The 20,877-nt window shown below is 37.7% G+C and overlaps 2 protein-coding genes, 1 non-coding gene and 1 pseudogene across 8 annotated transcripts in view; 2 read left to right on the forward strand and 2 right to left on the reverse strand.

Annotated features, from left to right (window-relative positions):
* Window positions 1-20,877, forward strand: part of LOC143677344 (serine/threonine-protein kinase greatwall-like) — a 78,749-nt gene that overhangs the window by 51,590 nt on the left and 6,282 nt on the right. For 3 of the 6 annotated variants that reach the window (XM_077153224.1, XM_077153204.1, XM_077153231.1), the window contains 4 exons: window positions 768-909; window positions 3,524-3,538; window positions 7,417-7,530; window positions 7,618-7,719. In XM_077153224.1, the coding sequence (XP_077009339.1) occupies window positions 768-909; window positions 3,524-3,538; window positions 7,417-7,530; window positions 7,618-7,719 (373 nt within the window). The remainder of the gene's footprint in view (window positions 1-767; window positions 910-3,523; window positions 3,539-7,416; window positions 7,531-7,617; window positions 7,720-20,877) is intronic. The other 3 variants (XM_077153214.1, XM_077153218.1, XM_077153219.1) reach the window with 3 other exon arrangements.
* Window positions 1,748-3,415, reverse strand: LOC143679919 (NADH dehydrogenase [ubiquinone] flavoprotein 2, mitochondrial pseudogene; annotated as a pseudogene).
* LOC143652746 (U6 spliceosomal RNA) lies at window positions 6,849-6,955 on the reverse strand. The gene has a single exon (XR_013160815.1). It is a non-coding gene; the product is annotated as a U6 spliceosomal RNA (small nuclear RNA).
* On the forward strand, window positions 18,567-19,456 carry LOC143688255 (GTP-binding nuclear protein Ran-like). Its single transcript, XM_077165996.1, has one exon. The coding sequence runs from the start codon at window positions 18,637-18,639 to the stop codon at window positions 19,285-19,287; it is 651 nt and encodes a 216-aa protein (XP_077022111.1). The 5' UTR covers window positions 18,567-18,636; the 3' UTR covers window positions 19,288-19,456.

Here is a 20,877-nt window from a genome sequence, read left to right on the forward strand (position 1 = left end):
ATACACAGTGAAAGTCCACTCTACATTACTGCCTTCTCAGAACACATTTAGATGATCTCCTTTCTTTATAGAAAAATGTTTAAAATATATTTCAAATCTTATTTTATTTTTATTTTTTAAACCTTTACCCTTATAAACACAGAATTTCTTTTTTTCCCTTCCTTTGGGGAGACATCATGATATGAAAAGTATAAACCCTGAACTTAGGGTTACAGGACTTGAGATTTCTATCCAAACCTTACCAAGTGACTTAGAAGAAGGTCTTTTACCCTTAGAGTCTGTTTTTTCCATCAGTCTCTAGGTCATAATCCAGCCTGTTCTACTGACCTCATAGGGTTGTTAGGAGGAAACAAGCTGCCATGAAAACTGTTAAATGCCACTTAGAACAAGAGATTATTTATATTTAGTTCCATTTTGGGTATTGCCCTAATACCTCAATTATTTTTCAGTCACAGCTTCCCTCAGTGGTCACGCTTAAGCTTATATTAGTCCATGCTCTCATGAAATTCTTTCTTGTAGATTTTATTCATTGTTTCTTACATATTTAGGTTTTATTGAAAGAATTAGTAATATCTATGCTTTTGAACTTCTTTAGAACTTTTCGTAATTTTAAATAGTTTTGAATCTATTTCCAAAATTAACCATGGATTTGAGTATGTATTTTATGCCTGGCAGGCTGTGATCCAGCTTTTCTATTGTTTCAGCACTTCTCTTCACTGCAAAAGGAATTAAGATATCTGTTGACTCTGAAACCCTTTTTGAATTAGCAGACCCCAAATCTGACCAAGTCAGGAACTCCATACCGAACTCCAAAGAGCGTGAGAAGAGGGGCAGCCCCAGTGGAGGATGGGAGGATTCTAGGAACCCCAGACTACCTCGCACCTGAGCTGTTATTAGGCAGAGCCCATGGTAAGACGTGTGTGGCTTGAGAGTTTGGAATGTTATCTATCTATGGCTATGTTTGTTTGTTTGTTTGTTTTTTTAGGTAAAATTGTTTTAAATTTCTTTGGTATTTAGATTACCTAAAGTATAACAAAGCAAACTCATGCAGGACTCTGTTTCTTCTATTATATGGCATTCATTGTAGAAAAAGAGAAAAGGAATGGCCGTGGCTGATTTATTCTCTGAAGTGAAAGTCCACACATTGAAGAGCCTGCAATCATTTGTCCTTTGCCTTCTGGCTCAGTCTCAGTGTCCCAGAGAAACCCAATCTACAGTCCCCTTTGACCATCCTGGGATTATCTTTAATCCAAATGTTTCCTTAAGTTTGTTCAAGGTTGGGTTCAGGTATACAAAGTTGGGTCTAACCTTTTCTTCAGTCTGCCAAAGACTGTTTAGAGCTTACCCTCACTCATACCCTCCCAGAAGAGTTGAACCAGATGTGAACTATCCTTCAAAATGGAACATGAAAGAAGAATAAAAGGGTATTTCCATCTCTCTTCTCTTTTTCCCTTTCTCTTTCTGGCAGTGTTTTTCCCTTCCTACCTTCTGATTGAGCTCCATCTCCTATATCTCAAGTCTAATTATTTCCCTTTTCCTTTGCTCCTTTCATGGTGGACCACCTCATCCTCCCTTTCACACCACATCCCTTCTTTTGTTTTGATTTCTCTGCTGGCTTTTTGCCTTAGCCTGAAAATAAGTTTCCACCATTGTCTTCCCCTCACAGCCCAACTTCTCAGAGGTGTCCTGTTTTCTTTCTTTTTTTTTTTTTAGATGGGAGATTCATATTTTATTTCTTGTGATATATTTATATATGTACAGTTGAATATAAATTAAAGACCTTTTGCACACCAAAGCCAGGTTTTAGAGTGGTTCATTCAAAGAGGTAAGACTGCCAGCTGGCTCATAAGCGAAGCATCCACTCCTTTAGCCCAGGTTTTGGAATTTTGCCAACCTTGAGCTCATTGATAATTTTTCCAATATTCTTTGGAGTCAGATCTTCATAATAGTTGTCATTTATTTGGATGATCAGTGCATTTACATAGGTCTCTAAACATTCCACCTCTATAGGAGTGAACAGTTTATCAGGTGTAGTCTCCCCAACTTTTATTCCGTGCTTTATCTGAATGGCCTCTAGTATGCTGTCAGAATCTCAGCATGCAAGGTGTAATAGTGCAGACCTGAATGCCTTCTGGCTTTCCATTATACATTGTATAAAAAGTTGCTACTTAGTATACTTTCATGGGGGGACACTTGTAAAACTTCAGCAACCTTGTTCATAACAGAGATGGGCAACATTCATTCTGTCTTTGGGCTAAATCCAGGATTGGAAACCCAGCTGCTGCTTTATGCCTGTCTGGTAGTTTTTTATAATTGCCTCTATCCTCTTATAGTTTTTTGGTGTGAAATCAAATGGATTATCTAGGTTATTCTCAAGAGTATCTCTGTGCACAAATAAGGCTCCTCCAGCTCCATTTGGCACAGCTGTGTTATGCAAACTCCTTTATGTCTTTCCCACACAGCGGTAAGACCAGCTGCCCAGGTCCAGACCCCCGTGGAGAACACTGCGAGCCAAAAAGCTCCTGTTTTTTTAGATTGTTTTTGTTCTGGCCATCTGATTGGTAGCCTTACTATTTAGCTGGAATTTAACAGTCCCTAGTAATGTCCTTATTATTAACTGTCCCAGCCTTTTCTCCATCTGGTTCCTCTGACCTCTACTGCTCCTCCTGTTTCCTGCCTTGTCCCATCTAAGTATAGAGGTTCTTCAAGATCTTAGAAAAGACAGACCTAAGTATCTTCCTGTCAGATTTCTTCTCCTCCTCTCATCATCAGTTCAAAGGTCACCCATTCCATAAAGCATCCATTGATACCTATGGCGAATTATCCACTTCTTACTCACATAGCTTAAAACAATGTCATTCTGCCAGTATTGTGATTAATTATAACCCCCGTCTTCACTATGAAAGCTTAAGAAAAGTTCTAAAGAGCTGTATCTGGGTTTTCTGCCTTGAACATAGCACTCCAGGAGAATTCCTTGAAAGTACTCAATGCATGTTAACAATCTTTCCAGTATTGGAAATAAAGGCACATTGAAAATTCCTCCCTTCTCTGTTCACCAGAACAACTCAGTTCTGTGGGCACTTAGCTGATTTATGTCCAGTGACTTTTTGCTAGTCATTTACCAGCTCAGTTCTTCTAACAGTCTGTATCCTGTCTAGTAGGATACAGTATGTAAGTAAGCTTCAAACTCCAAGATCTTGTTACTCTTTTAGTGGAACATCTAGTTATCGCAGCTATCTGGTGATATATTTTTAAATTTCTGACTTCTGAAATGTAGTTTTTATAATAACAAAAAAGACAACACAATTTATAATAAAAAGTAGCAATTCTTTGCTCTCTCCATCTTCCCCCAAACCCCCGCCCCCCACTAGAGCAGTCACTTCCACTCTTGGGAAAAGATCTTTTTCTTACTCATTTTTATATCCTTTATGTATGACACAATATTGGGTATCTAGTTCAATGAATGTTATGAAAACTTATAATTTGAATGTTATATACTTAACTGCTCTTTTCTTATATGCAGGATTTCTGACTTCGGGTAAGTAAGCTTTCTATAAAATGATATGGCAAAGCATATTTAACTGAACAGTCAAAGTATAAATAGATCACATTGCAAAAAACATTTGTTTGCCTTTTTAGCTGAGCTTTTTATGACATACAAAAATGATCTGTTTTCTATCTTTTGGGCAGGAAGGCACCCAGAGAGGTTGATCTTTGTGAAAAGCTGCGCAAGCATGCAGCATTCTTTAGAAATTTTAGGGTAGTATAGAATGAAGATATAGCTCCTTTATTGCAGCAGAGGAATTAGGCATGGTAAAAATACTTAAATTATCAGCTACAAAAGCACTTGAATTTGCTAAACCATCTAATTCTGTTATCATTAGTAAGTAAATAGATACAACAATATCAGTCCATTCCTACAAATTGTAGAAGTGTGTTCTCAATTAGAAAGCCAGTAGCGTAAAGCAAGGCCGTTCCATTTTTCTGGCTAATATTATGTATTACAATTGTCCTCATTCATCACAACATGTGATCTTATTAAACTTTGACTTGAGTATATGGGTATGTGTGGCATACCCATGGGGAAATCATGTGTGTTTTTGACATGAGTACATTTTGGCTGAGCTGGGAAAAGGGTCCTAATTTCTAACTTAGGGAAAATAAATACATTTTCCCCTGATTTCCCCCACTTTCTCTGTTATTTGTTTAAAGCCCTTTCATGCTATCTAATCTACTGGAATAATTCTTTCTGAATGGTGCTTAAAAGGTCTACTAACTGAGGTGGATGGTGTGTTTTTTAGTGATTACTCTCTAAACAGAAGCCTATAGACTATTTGCAGCTTGTGTTCCTTATGGGGAAGAAGGAATTATGTGGCTTGCAAGTAAAAGGCATTCTGAATTACTTTTACTGTGTTACTGAATTCCAGATTGCTTTCCTACTTGTTTTAAATTGGAATGGTGGCAATTATGTAATCGCAATAATGAAATTACTTTTAAAGAGTAATTTTCAGATATATTTAACCTAGACTAGATTCCTATCCTAAAATATATTGTTGTCAACCATTTTTTTGTACTAAAATTAGCATTTGCTTAGGAAGCACTTTCTTCATAGATGAAGCTAATCACAAATCTAAACCAGATTATATATAATCATTTGAAATCAAATGATTATATTTAATCATTTGAAACATCTTTGTATATAAATCATCCTTCCAATAAAGATTTATTTAGAAATCAGTTTTACCCATTAGTTAAAACATTTCCACTAATTACCTCTTCAAGCCATCGTTTAAGTGAATATTCTTTGCTAAACTAATTTACCACTATTTTCTGTAAAAGAATTGTGCTACATTAAAACTTGGTAATTATTGCACAACCAAATGAGGACACTGTAAGACATGGTTTGTTCATTTTGGGCATAATTCATGATGCCTAATGGATGGAGAGGGCCGAAAGGTAGAATGACTGAGAACCCAAAAGACGAACTGATGTATATCTCTATATATATGAGGGAATACTGTGTAGCTACCAAAAGGAATGACACCGTGAGGCACACAACAAACTGAATGAACGTTGGGGACAATGAGTTGTACAAAATAACTCAGAAATAAAAGAACAAATATGCTATGGTTTCATTCAGAAAACCCTTAAAAGAAAATGGGAGCCTAGATCGTGGGCACTTTTGGCAACCATGCGTAGTCTGACATTGAAAGTTTATTTCTGGATTCTGAGACACTGAGCTCTATGTGTGCAAGCTGGTATTTCCCTGGATCTTTGAGTAACTCTGTGACACTTAACATTAAGAGATGGAGTTCTGCTACTACAATAATAGTTAAAACAAACAAAAAAGAGATCAGACTTCAATTAGAGATCAAAAATGAAGCCAGTTTGGTTGGGTCTAAGGTAAATCAGAATACAGGGTAAAAGATGATAGTGTATGAACTCTAGAGCTTCACCTACTGTATGAGACCAAAGGCAGAGAGGTTTATTGTGTCTAGAACCTAAATTTTCTCTAACACAATCTAAATCAACCCTCTGAATAGCTCATTTAAACAGCCCAAGTAACAAGGCCTTGTGATTCCGTTTAGCTTAATGTAATACCCGGAAACATTTGAGACGATGGTGGGCTGATAAAGTGTTGTTGAGTTTCTTGAGGGATTAAAAATATGGAAATACTAAACTTTCCCATCTTGGAAACCCCTGGTACTCTCTCAAACATTAGGGACTCCCATGAAAATAGGCCAAACCCTTGATTTAGAGGCTTGGCCTAATGAAACTGACTACTGAAGTGGAGATGCTAAGATTATCTGTAATTATGCGTAAGAGTTACTTCCACAAAAATTCTAGTTGCTCACCTGTAGTCCATCTCCCTAAGCCCAACTCTGCAAGGAAAATCATTACCGTCCTCCCTACGAAGACATGATATTCAGGGGAGAAAATCTCCCTGAAACCGTGGGACGTGATTCCCAGGGATGAGCCTGGCCCTGGCTCCATGGGATCCATAATGCCTTCTGGACCAGAAGGGGGAAAGGAAAGTTAACAAAGCAAAATATCAGTGGCTAAGAGAGATCAAGTAGAGTCAAGAGGCTATTCTGGAGGCTACTCTTATGCAAGCTTCAGCTAGATATTGCTTATTGCCACAATCTGTCAAACCCCAACCAACATCATGTGTCTTAACCCTAAAGAACACTTAGTGCTCTGAGACTTTGTAAAAGTTTCATGCACTAAGTTTACTTTCCTGAAACCCATTACTTCCAGAGGTTTCCTAGGCTAGATAAGCCCTGAAACCAAGAGGGGCCAGCCTCTCTAAGAACATCAACTAGTCCCATCCCCCATCCCAAATTATCGACACCCCTTTTCAACATGAAAAATTTTGAAAGAACATAGCCCAAAGGTCCTTATAGGGTGGAAGGAGGATCAAAGGAGAAGGAGGAGTTATAACAGAGAAGATAGGACTTAGCAAATGCGTATGACTGCTGAATCACTATACTGATATTTCTTTTAGCCTCCAGTGTTTTGGAGCAGCTGGAAGGAAAAACTTGAAATTGTGGAATGGTAGCCCATACCAAACTGTGAAATCTATTCTGTAGCTGCTTGTAGGAGTGCACTTTGAAAATTATTGGTTTTTCTTTTTTGGTATATATGTTAAATTTCACAGTTAAAAAAAGTTAAAAAAAAAAAAAAAAAACCTCTGTAATTAAGGCTTTGTCTACTTGTCAGTCTGTCCTTCAATTAGTATAAATGCTGCTACCTCGTCTCATAACTTATGTAGAACAAATGGGATACAAAATAATCTAAGTGTCGTTGTTTCCTGATTTGAATTGAGAAGTAGTCTAAGTATTTTTGTTTTAAATATGGAACACTTCATGAATTTGCATGTCATCCTTGCACAGGTGCCATGCTAATCTTCTCTATATCGTTCCAATTTTAGTATATATGCTGCTGAAGCAAGCATATTCTAAGGATTTTTAAAATCAGAGGTTAGCATTAATATATTCATAGCTTGTATTTTAGGAGTTAAGGCAAATAAAAGCATCTGGAATATCAAAGGTTATTAATAAATGGTAAAAGTTGGCTTTAACTTTTCTTTAGCTATGTAATTGCTAATCTAAACTTCTTGGAAAATAGAGAAGGAATGTGATGATATTAAGAATTACTGATTGTATATGTAGAATGGAATGATTTCTAAATGTTTTGTTAGTTAATTTTTTTTAATTAAGAAAAAAATAGAGAAGGAAATTAATGATGGTCTTGCCTAAAGGAAGATAATTTGGGTTTTCCCACATTATAAAACCAGAAGAAAACCTGAGGAAATGGATACCTTAATATACACAAATATCCCTGTATAAATATTTCAGTTGGTTAAACATTTAAAGAAAATACCTGCAAATTCAGCTATTTCCTCTTAAATTCCAGGTCCTGCAGTAGACTGGTGGGCACTTGGGGTTTGCTTGTTTGAGTTTCTAACTGGAATTCCCCCTTTCAATGATGAAACACCACAACAAGTGTTCCAGAATATTTTGAAAAGAGGTGATTCTTTTTTTCTTCTATTAGATACATTTATTTCTGTATACTATCATTTTGAGCAGGAATTACCAAGCTTGTTTGTATTTGTAGATATCCCTTGGCCAGAAGGTGAAGAAAAGTTGTCTGATAATGCTCAAAGCGCAGTAGATATCCTCTTAACCATTGATGATACAAAAAGAGCTGGAATGAAACGTAAGGTTTTGTGTTAATGAACTCTTTAACCCCTGATTTGTTCCAAATGGTGGTTGTTAGTAACAATATCAAATGCCAATATAATACTACAGATAATTTGATTGCTAAATTGGTAAAGAGATAATTCCTTTTATTTCTGCCCTTTAGGTAAGTATTGATATATTAGTCCTTAATCTACATTAAAATTCAATGCAAAATGGGTTATTTGGTTGGGGCCTAGAGTAAAGGATCCTAGATTACAAACTCTTACAGCAGTCACATATATTCAGGAGTTACAACTGATATTTCTAGATTCTGAGATACTGCGCTATATTTATATAACCTGGTTGTTCCCTGAAACTTTGGGTATTTATTTATATGACACCTGAGACTCAGAGTTAAAGCTCTGAAGCTATGAAAGTCAACATTAGCCCATTCAGCAACTGTTAAAATGTAAAAAAGTGACCAGACTTCATCTAGAGATATGAGTAAACTGATCTGGATAGGAATAAGGAAAATCAGAATACTGGGTAAAGTACGATATGGCCCATATTTTCAAACTTCAACCTCTGTGTGAGATCAAAGGGAGAGATGTTTATTTGGTGCTAAAATTATATTTTGGGTAGCACTTACCTAATTTAACTTGTATAGTCAGTTTTCTTGGACACCATTAACTACATGAAATCTTGAATAGGCCATGAGATCTTGTTGGTTTGTGCAGGTTAGTGTGATGCCCCGACATATCCCAGAGTAATCCCCTTAGGGGACTGGGGATAAAGGAGGAAAAATTAAACTTCCCGATCTGGGGAGTTCCTGATATTCTCACAAGCAGTGGGGACAACCAATTTAATATGCTGTGCTTTCTATCTTGGGGTTCACCCCTATGAAGCTTATTTCTGCAAAGGATAGGCTAAGCCTACTCTTTGCCTAAGAGTCACCCTAGAGAGCCTCTTTTGTTGCTCAGATGTGGCCTTTCTCTCTAAGCCAAGGAGAACTCACTGCCCTCCCCCCCTCCCTCACTACATGGGACATGACTCCCAAGGGTGCAAATCTCCCTGGCAATATGGGACAGGACTCCCGGTATAAGCCAGGATTCGACATCATCAGAATGAGAAAGCCTTCTTGACAAAAGGGGAAAGAGAAAAATGAGACAAAGTTTCTGGCTGAGAGATTTCACACAGAGACGTGAAGTTATCCTGGAGGTTATTCTTATGCATTATATAGATATCCCTTTTTAGTAACGGCTGTAGGAAAGTACCTGAAACTGTTGAACTGTATTCCAGTAGCCTTGATTCTTAAAGATGATTGTGCAACTATATAGCTTTTACAGTGTGACTGCGTGATTGTGAAAAACTTGTGTCTGATGCTTCTTTTATCTAGTGTATGGATCGATGAGTAAAAAAAATAATAATAACAATAAAGATAAAAAGGAAATAAGTACTGGAGGAGAAAAAGGGTAAAAATCAGGTACATTGAAATACTGTAGGTCAATGATAAGGGGTATAGAAAGTATGAGGTTTTTTTTCTTTTTATCTCCTTTTCTGGAGTGATATAAATGTTCTAAAAATGATCATGGTGAAGAATACACAACCAAGTAAGATATTGTGAGTCACTGATTATATAATATGGTTGGAGTGTACGTGTGTGGATATTTCTCAATAAAAATATTTTTAAAAAAATTCAGTGCAAGAAAGAGGGCAGAGGTTGGGCATTTGATGCTTAAGGAGTACAGAATGTTTAATAAGGTTGATTGCAAAAGTTCAGAAATATTGTGTGAACATAACATAATAAAGAGAAATTCAGTGCTGTCAAATTGCATTCGTCACTCACTGAATTTTACTGATCTCAGGCAGGTACCCTAAACAATTTTATCTTATCAATGTCTTAGGTTTTTCCAAGTCTAATAAGAATAAAATTAACCATCAGCAAACACAGGAAATTTTTTTTATCAAAATCTTCTATAATCTATCATTGCTTCATTTCTCATATTATTTTCAACTGACTTATTTATCAGGTCCCAGGTTGCTTCAAACAAAACCAACTTGGTATGTTATGAACCTTTAGATGTTTTTCTCAATGAAAGGTGTATATTAATCCTCACTTTTGAAATTCTAGTTAATCTCATTAGCAACGGCCTTAAAATCGTTTTTGTAACAAGGTATGAGAAAGACAAATATGCTTTTAACCCCAAATGCATTTCCACATGAAGTAGAGTATATTTAGGAAAATTAGTTTAGTAGTAGATCATTTGTATCAGCCTCTTCTTTTTAAGTTTTTTAAATTAGAGAAATTTTAAGTTTACAAAAAAAATCATGTAAAAAATACAGCATTCCCATATACCCTTATTATTAACACTTTGCATTAGTATGGTACATTTGTTAAATTTGATGAAAGAATATTATAATTGTAGTATTAATTATAATCCATTCTTTGCATGAGGGTGGTTTTTTCCCCCAATATATCACTGTCGACACCTTGTATTAATGTGGTATATTTATTATAATAATGAAAGAACATTTTTATAATTTACTATTAAATATAGTCCATCATTTACAATAGGGTAAGCTGTTATACAGTACTATGTTTTACCTTTTAATTTTTATTCTAGTAATATATACATACCTTAAATTTCCCGTTAACCATATTCACATATATAATTCAATGCTGTTAATTATACTCATAATGTTGTGTTTCCATTACCACCATCCATTTCTAAAACTGTACAGTCAACCTAAATAGAAATTCTATACTAATTAAGATTAATACTATAACTCTCCATTCTCTATCCCCAACCAAATCCCTGATAACCTGTGTCCTAGATTCTAATGCTGTGAGTTTACTTCTCCTAATTATTTCATGTCAGTGAGATCATACAATGTTTGTACTTTCGTGTCTGGTTTCTTTCATAACAAGATGTCAAGTTCATCCATGTTGTTGCATGAACCAGAACTTTTAATATATCTACCACACTTTATCCATTCATGATGGACACTTGGGTTGCTTCCACCTTTTGGCAATTGTGAATAATGCCGCTATCAACATCAATGTCCACATATTTGTTTGAGCCCTTTCTTTCAGTTCTCGTGGGAGGGATTGCTGGGTCATATGATTGTTCTAAACTTAGCTTTTTGACTTACTGCCAAACTGTCTTCCACAGTGGCTGGATTGTTTTACATTGCCCCCAGCAATGAAGGTTCCTATTTTTCTATATCCTCTCCAAAACTTGTAATTTTCCATTTATTTAATAATAGACAGGTGTGATATGATATCACATTGTGCTTTTGATTTGCATTTCCTTAATAACTAGTGATGTTGAGCATCTTTTCTGTGCTTTTTAGCCATTTGTGTATCTTCTTTGGAGAAATGTCTTTTCAAGTCTTTTGCCCATTTTATAACTGGATTGTGTTTCTTTTTATTGTTTAGTTATAAAGTATCTTTATATATTTGATGTTAAACCCTTTTTTTGAATGTGTGGTTTCCAAATATTTTCTCCCATTGAGTATGTTGTCTTTTCACTTTCATTATAAAGTCCTTTGATGCACAAAATGTTTTAATTTTGAAGAGGTCCCATTTATTTGTCTTTTCTTCTGTTGCTTGTGCTTTGGTGTAGAGTTCAGGGGAACTGTTGCCTGACACAAGATACTGAAGATGCTTCCCTACATTTTCTTCTAGGAATTTTAGTCCTGGTTCTTATATTTCAGTCTGTGATCCATTTTGGGTTAATTTTTGTACATGTTGAGAGATAGGGATCCTCTTTCATTTTGTTGCATGTGAATATCCAGGTCTCTCTGCACCATTGTTGAAGAGACTGTCTTTTCCCAATTGAGTGGATTTAACAGCCTTGCAAGAATTGATTAGCCATAGATGTGAAGGTCTATTTCTGAGCTCTCAGTTTGATTCCATTGGTCTATATAACTATCCTTGTGCCAGTCCCATGCAGTTTTGATCAATGTAGCTTCATAATAAGCATTAAAATGAGTAAGTGCGAGTCCTCCAACTTCATTCTTCTTTTTCAAGATGGTTTTGGCTATTCAGGGCCAGTTGATAATTGACTTTTCCATTTCTGCAAACTAGGCTGTTGGGATTTTGATTGGGATTGCCTTGAATCTGTAAATCATTTTGGGTAGAATTGACATCTTAACAATATTTAATCTTCCAATCCATGAGCATGGAATGTCCTTCCATTTATTTAGATCTTCTTTGATTTCTTTTAGCAAAATTTTGTGGTTTCCCATGTGTAGATTCCTTATGACCTTAGTTAAATATACTCCTAGATATTAATTTCCTTTAGTTGCTATTGTAAATGGAAATTTTTTTCTTCATTTCCATCTCAGATTGCTCATTACAAGTATGTAGAAACACTACTAATTTCTTGGATGTTCTTGTACCCTGCCACTTTGCTGAATTCGTTTATTAGCTCTCATAGCTTCTTTGTACATATTTGGGGACTTTCTGTATGTAGTATCATGTCATCTGCAAACAAGGAAGGTTTTGCTTCTTCCATTCCAATTGGAGGCCTTTTATTTTTATTGTCTAACTTCTCTGGCTGGAACATCCAGTACAATGTTGAATAACATTGTTTACAGTGCACGTCCTTGTCTTATTCCAGATCTTGGAGGGAGAGCTTTCAGTAAGTCAACATCAAGTGTGATGTTAGCTGTAGGTTTTTCATGTATGCCCTTCATGACATTGAGGAAGTTTCCTTATATTCCTGTTTTTCAAAGTGTTTTTATCAAGAAAGGATGCTGGATTTTGTCCAATGCCTTTTCTGTATCAATTGAGATAACCATGTATTTTTTCCCTTCATTTTATTAATGTTGTGTATTACATTAATAGATTTTCTTATGTTGAACCACCCTTGCGTATCTGGGATGAAACTCACTTGATCATGGTTGTTCTAGTTTGCTAGCTGCTGGAATGCAATATACCAGAAACGGAATGGCTTTTTAAAAAGGGAAATTTAATGAGTTGCTAGTTTACAGATCTAAGGCCGAGAAATGTCCCAATTAAAACAAGTCTATAGAAATGTCCAATCAAAGGCATCCAGGGAAAAGATACCTTGGTTCAAGAAGGCCGATGAAGTTCAGGGTCTCTCTCTCAAGTGAGACGGCACATGGTGAACACAGTCAGGGCTTCTCTCTCGGCTGGAAGGGCGCATGGCAAATACGGCGTCATCTGCTAGCTTTCTCTCCTGGCTTCCTATTTCGTGAAGCTCCCCAGGAGGCGTTTTCCTTCTTCATCTCCAAAGGTCGCTGGCTGGTGGACTCTCTGCTTCATGGTGCTGCAGCATTCTCTGCTCTCTCTGAATCTCTCATTCTCCAAAATGTTTCCTCTTTTATAGGACTTCAGAAACTAATCAAGACCCACTCAGATGGGTGGAGACATATCATCCCCTAATCCAGTTTAACAACCGTTCTTAACTAAATCTCATCAACCAGGGAGATGATCCCATCACAGTCCCAAATACACAGCATTGAATAGAGACTATTCTACCTTTAAGAAATGGGATTTATATTAAAACATGACTTTTCTTAGGGGGCATACTTCCTTTCAAACCAGCACATTCCACCCTCTGGCCCCTAAAAAAGACATGTTTTTCCCATATACAAATATATTAACTTCATAACAATATCAGAAACCTTAAACCTTTCAGTAGCAATACAATGAAGTACAAAATTGGAGACAGTATAAAATCTCATCAAGTCAGTTACAGGCATGGTCTGTCCTAAGGCAAAATTTTCTCCATTTGCTTTGGACCTTTGAAAACTCATAACAAGTTATTTGCTGCCAACATACAAAGAAGGAACATTCACAGGATACACAGACACATTTCCATAGGGAGGAAGGAACACAGGGGTCACTGGACCCATACAGTTTCGAAAACCCACAGGGCAAAGTCCATTAGATTTCAAAGTCTGAGACTCATTTATCCTCAGGGCTTTAGAAAGTGGCAGTCCCACCCTTTCCAAATGCCTACGCCTGCCTCTCTCTGAATGCAACCTTGGGGGATATTGGGGAGACCACCTTTCTCTCGGCTCCACCCTCTCCAAGCATTGGGGCCACACCCGGGTTCTCTGCCATCTCCGGGGCACACGCTCAACCCCTCCATGTGGTGGCAGCCAGGCTCTCCCCAAACCCCAAGGAACGTGCTTCACTCTCTCCAAGACCTGAGGCGGTATGACTCTCCCACTGCAACGAGGTGGAAGGCCCATTCTCTGCCTTTGGGGCAAACTCACCCTCTCCACGGGCTTGGGTGGGTCCACTCTCCTGGCCCGAGGCTTCTTGACTTTAGACCTCAGCCTCCACGGTTTTGCCTCTGAAGTTATTTTTCCTCCAATGTGTCCCTTCTCTGAACCCCTCAGTCCAGACTGGCAGCGGCTCTGTTTATACAGGTCCCACAGCACTCTCGTTGGCTTTCTATGCAGTAGCCTTGGATCATGCCCATCAGACATAAGGAGTTTCCACAAATCTTTCCTGGATAACTCCATGTCCGATCCTGACTTTCTCTGAAATGGCTGGTTCGTTCCACATTTGGTTAAATCCACACTATACTCTGTAGTCTCCCTTTCTGTAGGCCCAGAATTTTCCGGGACCTCAACTTCTGGTTTCTTTTTACTCAAGAGTTCAGTTTTCAGCTTATCTCTTTCCTGTCGCATTTCACTATAAGCTGTGAGGAGAAACCAGGCTGCACTTTCGACACTTAATTTGGAAATCTCTTCTGCTAAATATCCAAGTTCATGGCTTTTAAAATCTGCCTTCCAGCCAAAGCCACTAGTCAATTTTGCCAGATTATCTGCCATTTTAAAACAAGGGTCACCTACCTTCCAGTCTCTAATAACACGTGCCTTATTTCTGTCTAAGTCCTCATCAGAGGTATCTTTAGAGTCCACATTTCTCCCAACAGTCTCTCCAAAGCATTCTAGGCCTTCTCTATCAAGCTTCTCACGACTCCTCCAGAATCTTCCCCATATCCATTTAAAAAGCCGTTCCAACATGTTTGGTATTTGCAAACTGCAGCAGCACCCCACTCCCGGTACCAAAATCTGTTCTAGTTTGCTAGCTGCTGGAATGCAATATACCAGAAACGGAATGGCTTTTTAAAAAGGGAAATTTAATGAGTTGCTAGTTTACAGATCTAAGGCCGAGAAATGTCCCAATTAAAACAAGTCTATAGAAATGTCCAATCAAAGGCATCCAGGGAAAAGATACCTTGGTTCAAGAAGGCCGATGAAGTTCAGGGTCTCTCTCTCAAGTGAGACGGCACATGGTGAACACAGTCAGGGCTTCTCTCTCGGCTGGAAGGGCGCATGGCAAATACGGCGTCATCTGCTAGCTTTCTCTCCTGGCTTCCTATTTCGTGAAGCTCCCCAGGAGGCGTTTTCCTTCTTCATCTCCAAAGGTCGCTGGCTGGTGGACTCTCTGCTTCATGGTGCTGCAGCATTCTCTGCTCTCTCTGAATCTCTCATTCTCCAAAATGTTTCCTCTTTTATAGGACTTCAGAAACTAATCAAGACCCACTCAGATGGGTGGAGACATATCATCCCCTAATCCAGTTTAACAACCGTTCTTAACTAAATCTCATCAACCAGGGAGATGATCCCATCACAGTCCCAAATACACAGCATTGAATAGAGACTATTCTACCTTTAAGAAATAGGATTTATATTAAAACATGACTTTTCTTAGGGGGCATACTTCCTTTCAAACCAGCACAATGGTCTATTCTTATAATTCTTTAAATGTGCTATAGGATTCTACTTGCAAGTATATTTTGAGAATGTTTGCATCTAGTATATTCGTAAACAAAATTGGTCTGTAATTTTCTTTTCTTGTAATATCTCTATCTAGCTTTGGTAGTAGGGTGATATTGACCTCTGTGCTGGTTTGGAAGGATGTATGTACCCTAGAAAAGCCATGTTTTAATCCTAATCCCATTTTGTAAAGGTAGCCGTTGCTTCTAATCCCTATTCAATATTGTATGTTTGAAACTGTAATTAGAGCATCTCCCTGGAAATGTGATTTATCAAGAGTGGTTGTTAGGCTGGATTAGGTGGAGGCGTGTTTTCACCCATTTGGGTGGGTCTTGATTAGTTTCTGGAATCCTGTAAAAGAGGAAACATTTTGGAGAGTGAAGACGATTCAGAGAGAGCAGAGAATGCTGTAGCACCACGAAGCAGAGTATACACCAGCCAGCCGCCTTTGGAGATGAAGAAGGAAAATGCCTCCCAGGGAACTTCATGAAACGTGAAGCCAGGAAAAGAAGCTAGCAGATGACACCGTGTTCGCCATGTACCCTTCCAGATGAGAGAGGAACCCTGACTGTGTTCACCATATGCCTTTCCAGATGAGAGAGAAACTCTCAGTGTGTTCGCCATGTGTCCTTCCACTTGAGAAAGAAACCCTGAACTTCATCGGCCTCCTTGAACCAAGGTCTTTCCCTGGATGCCTTAGATTGGACATTTCTAAAGACTTGCTTTAATTGGGGCATTTTCTCGGCCTTAGAACTGTAAACTAGCAACTTATTAAACTTCCCTTTTTTAAAAGCCATTCCATTTCTGGTATACTGCATTCCGGCAGCTAGTAAACTATAACAGCCTCCTAGAATGAGTTAGGTAGTGTACCCTCCTCTTCATTTTTGGAAGGATTTGAGCAGGACTGGTATTAATTCTTGGGATGTTTGGTAGAATTCCCCTGCAAAGCCATCTGGTTTTTAGTTGGGTTTTTTGTTTTGTTTTGTTTTTTGATGACTTATTACTTGTAATTGGTCTGTTGAGATCTTGTGTTTCTTCTAGAGCCAGTGTAGGTTCTACGAATTTGTCCACTTCATGTAGTTTGTCTAACTTGTTGGCATACAGTTGTTCATAGTATCTTATCACCCTTTTTCTTTCTGTGTCATCAGTACTAATGTCCACCTTCTCATTTCTGATTTTATTTATTTGCATCTTCTCTCTTTTTTTCTTTGTCAATCTTGCTAATGGTTTGTCAATTTTATCAGTTTTTCAAAGAATGAACTTTTGGTTTTGTTAATGCCCTCTGTTGTTTTTTATTCTCTGTTTCATTTATTTCTGCTCTATTCTCTATTTTCTTTCCCTCTGCCTGCTTTGGGTTTATATTTTTTATAAATAAACCCAAATCCCAAAATTGGGATTTATGTTATTTTTCTAGTTCATCCAGTTACATAATTAGGTCTTTGATTTTGGCTCTTCTTTTTTTGTTCATTTGTTTGTTTGTATGCTATATGGTAGGGGCCACGTTTCATTCTTTTTTCCATGTGAGTATCCCATTGTTGCAGCACCATTTGTTGATTTTTTTTTTTTTTTTTTTGGAAGTACGTGGGCTGGGAATCAAGCCCAAGTCTCACACATGGCAGGCGAGAATTATACCACTGAACTACCCTTGCACCCTTCTTTCTTCTTTTTTAATGTAAGCATTTAGGGCTGTAAATTTCCCTCTCAGCGCTGCCTTCACTGTATCCCATAAGTTTTGATTTGTCATGTTCTTGGTTTTATTCATCTCAAGATATTTACTGTTTTCATTATTCTTTCTACTTTGACCCATTTATTGTTTGAGTGTGTTATTCTTAACTTCCATATTTTTGTGGTTTTTCCAGTTCTCTGTCTGTTATTGATTTCCAGCTTCTTTCTGTTATAGTCATGGAAGATGCTTTATATAATTTCACTCTTTTTTAATTTATTGAGACTTGTTTTGTGATCTCACGTGTGGTCTATCCTGGAGAATGATCCATGTGCCCTCGAAAGAATGTATATCCTGCTGTCTGGGGGTACAATCTTCTACATATGTCTGTTAGGTCTAGTTCATTTATCATTTTATTCAGATCATCTGTTTCTTTATTGATCTTTTGTCTAGATGTTCTGTCTATTAATGAGAGTGATATATTGAAGCTTTCAACTATTATTGTAGAGACATCTGTTTTTCTCTGCAGTTTTAGCCATATTTGCCTTATGTATTTCCAGGCACCATGGTTAGATGCATAAATGTTTATGATTGTTATTTCTTTTTGGTGCATTGCCTCTTTTATTAATAAATAGTGTCCTTCTTTGTTTTTCAAAACATTTTATTTTTTACTTAAAGTCTATTTTGTCTGATAAGTATTGATACCCCAGCTTTTTTGGTTATTATTTGCATGAAATATCTTTTTCCTACCTTTCATCATATTTGTGTCTTTGGGTATAAAGCAAGTCTCCTGTAAATAGCATACAGTTGCATCATGCTTTTTATACTTTCTGCCAACCTGCGTCTCTTGATTGGAAGTTTAGTCTATTAACATTGTGTTATTACTCTAAAGGCAGACTTCAGACATTTTGTCCTTTTGTTTAAATATCTCTTTTTTTCTTGCCTCTCTTTTCTTTTATTGCAAAGTCTTTTTCTATAGAGTTGATCTTGTATGATATATCTGACTGATCCCTTCAGTATATTTTTAAAATATTTTCTTTGTGTTTGCCCTGAAATTTGAATTACAGAACCTATGTCTGTAACCTACTAATTTGATAATGTGTATGTTTCAGTAGCACACAAATTTTCTGCTCCCATATCCCTGTTTTACCCTCTTTTTGTTTTTTGTCTTCTGTTTCTAAATATTTTGTGAGCCCATTATCAGGAAATAGCCTTACTTTTATAGGAATTGAAGAGTAGAGCTGCGTGTTGAAGATACAATACTACTACATTTTACATTTATCCTTTTAGTTACTGTTTTAGTCTACAAGCTTCTGGAATACAATACACCAGAAATGGAATGAGTTGTGTTTTTTGGGGGTTTTTTGCATGTGCAAGCACTGGGAATCAAATCCAGGTCGTTAGCATGGCAGGCAAGAATTCTGCCACTGAGCCACTGTCACACCACCCAAAATGAGTTTTAAAAAGGAAATAAGGGCCCTCAGTCACACGGGGGACGGAGATGCTTCTGGAAGAACCATCGCGATGGCCGCCCAAGGAGAACCCCAAGTTCAGTTTAAACTTGTATTGGTTGGCGATGGCGGTACTGGAAAAACTACATTCGTAAAACGTCATCTGACTGGTGAATTCGAGAAGAAGTATGTAGCCACCTTGGGCGTTGAGGTGCATCCCCTTGTGTTCCTTACCAACAGAGAACCTATTAAATTCAACGTATGGGATACCGCAGGTCAGGAGAAATTTGGTGGACTGAGAGATGGCTATTACATCCAAGCCCAATGTGCCATTATAATGTTTGATGTAACATCAAGAGTTACTTACAAGAATGTGCCTAACTGGCATAGAGATCTGGTACGAGTGTGTGAAAACATCCCCATCGTGTTGTGCGGCAACAAAGTGGATATTAAGGACAGGAAAGTTAAGGCAAAATCCATTGTCTTCCACCGAAAGAAGAATCTTCAGTACTATGACATTTCTGCCAAAAGTAACTACAACTTTGAAAAGCCCTTCCTTTGGCTTGCTAGAAAACTGATTGGTGACCCTAACTTGGAGTTTGTTGCCATGCCTGTTCTTGCCCCACCAGAGGTTGTCATGGACCCAGCTTTGGCAGCACAGTATGAGCATGACTTAGAGGTTGCTCAGACAACTGCTCTGCCGGATGAGGATGATGACCTGTGAGAAAATGAAGCAGGAGCCCAGCGTCAGAAGTCTAGTTTTATAGGCAACTGTCCTGTGATGTCAGTGGTGCAGCGTGTTTGCCACTTTATTATATAGCTAAGCAGAACATGTGCTTAATCTTTGGGATGCTGAAGGAGATGAATGGGCTTTGGAGTGAATGTGGCAGTTTAAAAAAAAAACCTTTTTTTGGACCTGCGTATTTAGCTGTTTTGAAACACAATTGTTTCCTTTTTGAGTTTCAAATATTAGACTGCTACAGTCACATCACAAATATTCAGTGGTGAAGTCTTGTTTGTTATTGTCATTCCCATCCTTTTCGTTTAGAATCAGAATAAAGTTGTATTTCAAATAAAATAAAATAAAAGGAAATAAGGGGCCATGGTGGCTCAGCAGGCTAAGTTCTTGCCTGCCATGCCGGAGACCTGGGTTTGATTGCCGGTGCCTGCCCATGCAAAAAAAAAGTTTACAGTTCTAAAGCCATAAAAACGTCCATATTAAGGCATCAACAAAAGGTTGCCTTCACTCATGATAAGGCTGATGCCATCTGGAACTGCTGTCAGCTAGGAAGTCACGTGATGCATCTGCTGGGGTTTTTGGGCTCTGGACACCTCTCTCAGCTAGAAGGGCAAATGGCAATATCTAGTAGCTTTCTCTCCTCATTTCATAAGGCTTTCCCAGGGGATGCCTGTTGGTTCTGAAGCATTTTCCCTCTTAAAGGGCTCCAGTAAGCAACCCCACCTTGACTAGGTGAAGACACATCTCCGTGGAAACCACCTAATCAAAAGTTTCCACCCACAATTGGGTGGGTCATATCTCCATTGAAACAGTCAAAAAGCTCTCTTCCACCCCACACACCAGCAATATTGAATGAGGATTAAAGAACTTGGCTTTTCTGAGGTACACAACAGATTCAAACCAGCACAGTTACCTTTAATGAAGAGCTTCATTTCTTCACACTATGCCAAGCCACTATTTTCTGTCTTTTCCTTTCAACCTGCAGAACTCCCTTTAATATTTCTTGTAGGTCAGATCTTTTGTTGATGAACTCACTCAGTTTGTTTATCTTTGAATATTTAAAATTCTTCCTCATTTTTGAAGGACAGTTTTGCCAGATGAAGAATTTGGGACTAGCAGTTTTTCTCTTTTAGTACTTTAACTATGTCATACCACTGCCTTCTCGCCTCCATGGTTTCTGATGAGAAATTGGGACTTACTCTTATTAGGATCCCTTGTAAGTGATGAATTGCTCTTCTCTTCCTGCTTTCAGAATTCTCTCTTCATCTTTGGCATTTGACATTCTGGTTAGTATGTGTCTCAGAGTAGGTCTATTCGGATTTATTCTGTTTGGAGTGCATTGTGCTTCTTGACTGTATATGTTTATGTCTTTCATAGTAGTTAGGAAACTTTCAGCCAGATATTTTTCTTGCCCCTTTTTTTCTTCACACTCATGATATGGATGTTTGTGTGCTTCATGCTGTCACTCAAAGCCCTGAGACATTGCTCAGTTTTTTCTATTATTTTCTCTCTGTTTTTCTGACAGTATGATTTTGATTATCCTGTCTTTTACTATTCTGTCTTCTAGTTTACTGA

Source organism: Tamandua tetradactyla, chromosome 1, assembly GCF_023851605.1.
Source record: "Tamandua tetradactyla isolate mTamTet1 chromosome 1, mTamTet1.pri, whole genome shotgun sequence".
NCBI classification, from domain to species: domain Eukaryota; kingdom Metazoa; phylum Chordata; class Mammalia; order Pilosa; family Myrmecophagidae; genus Tamandua; species Tamandua tetradactyla.

Bases quoted from the DNA above. Each gene is read 5' to 3' on its own strand.
- LOC143688255 (XM_077165996.1), top strand. From the start codon at position 18,637: ATGGCCGCCCAAGGAGAACCCCAAGTTCAGTTTAAACTTGTATTGGTT.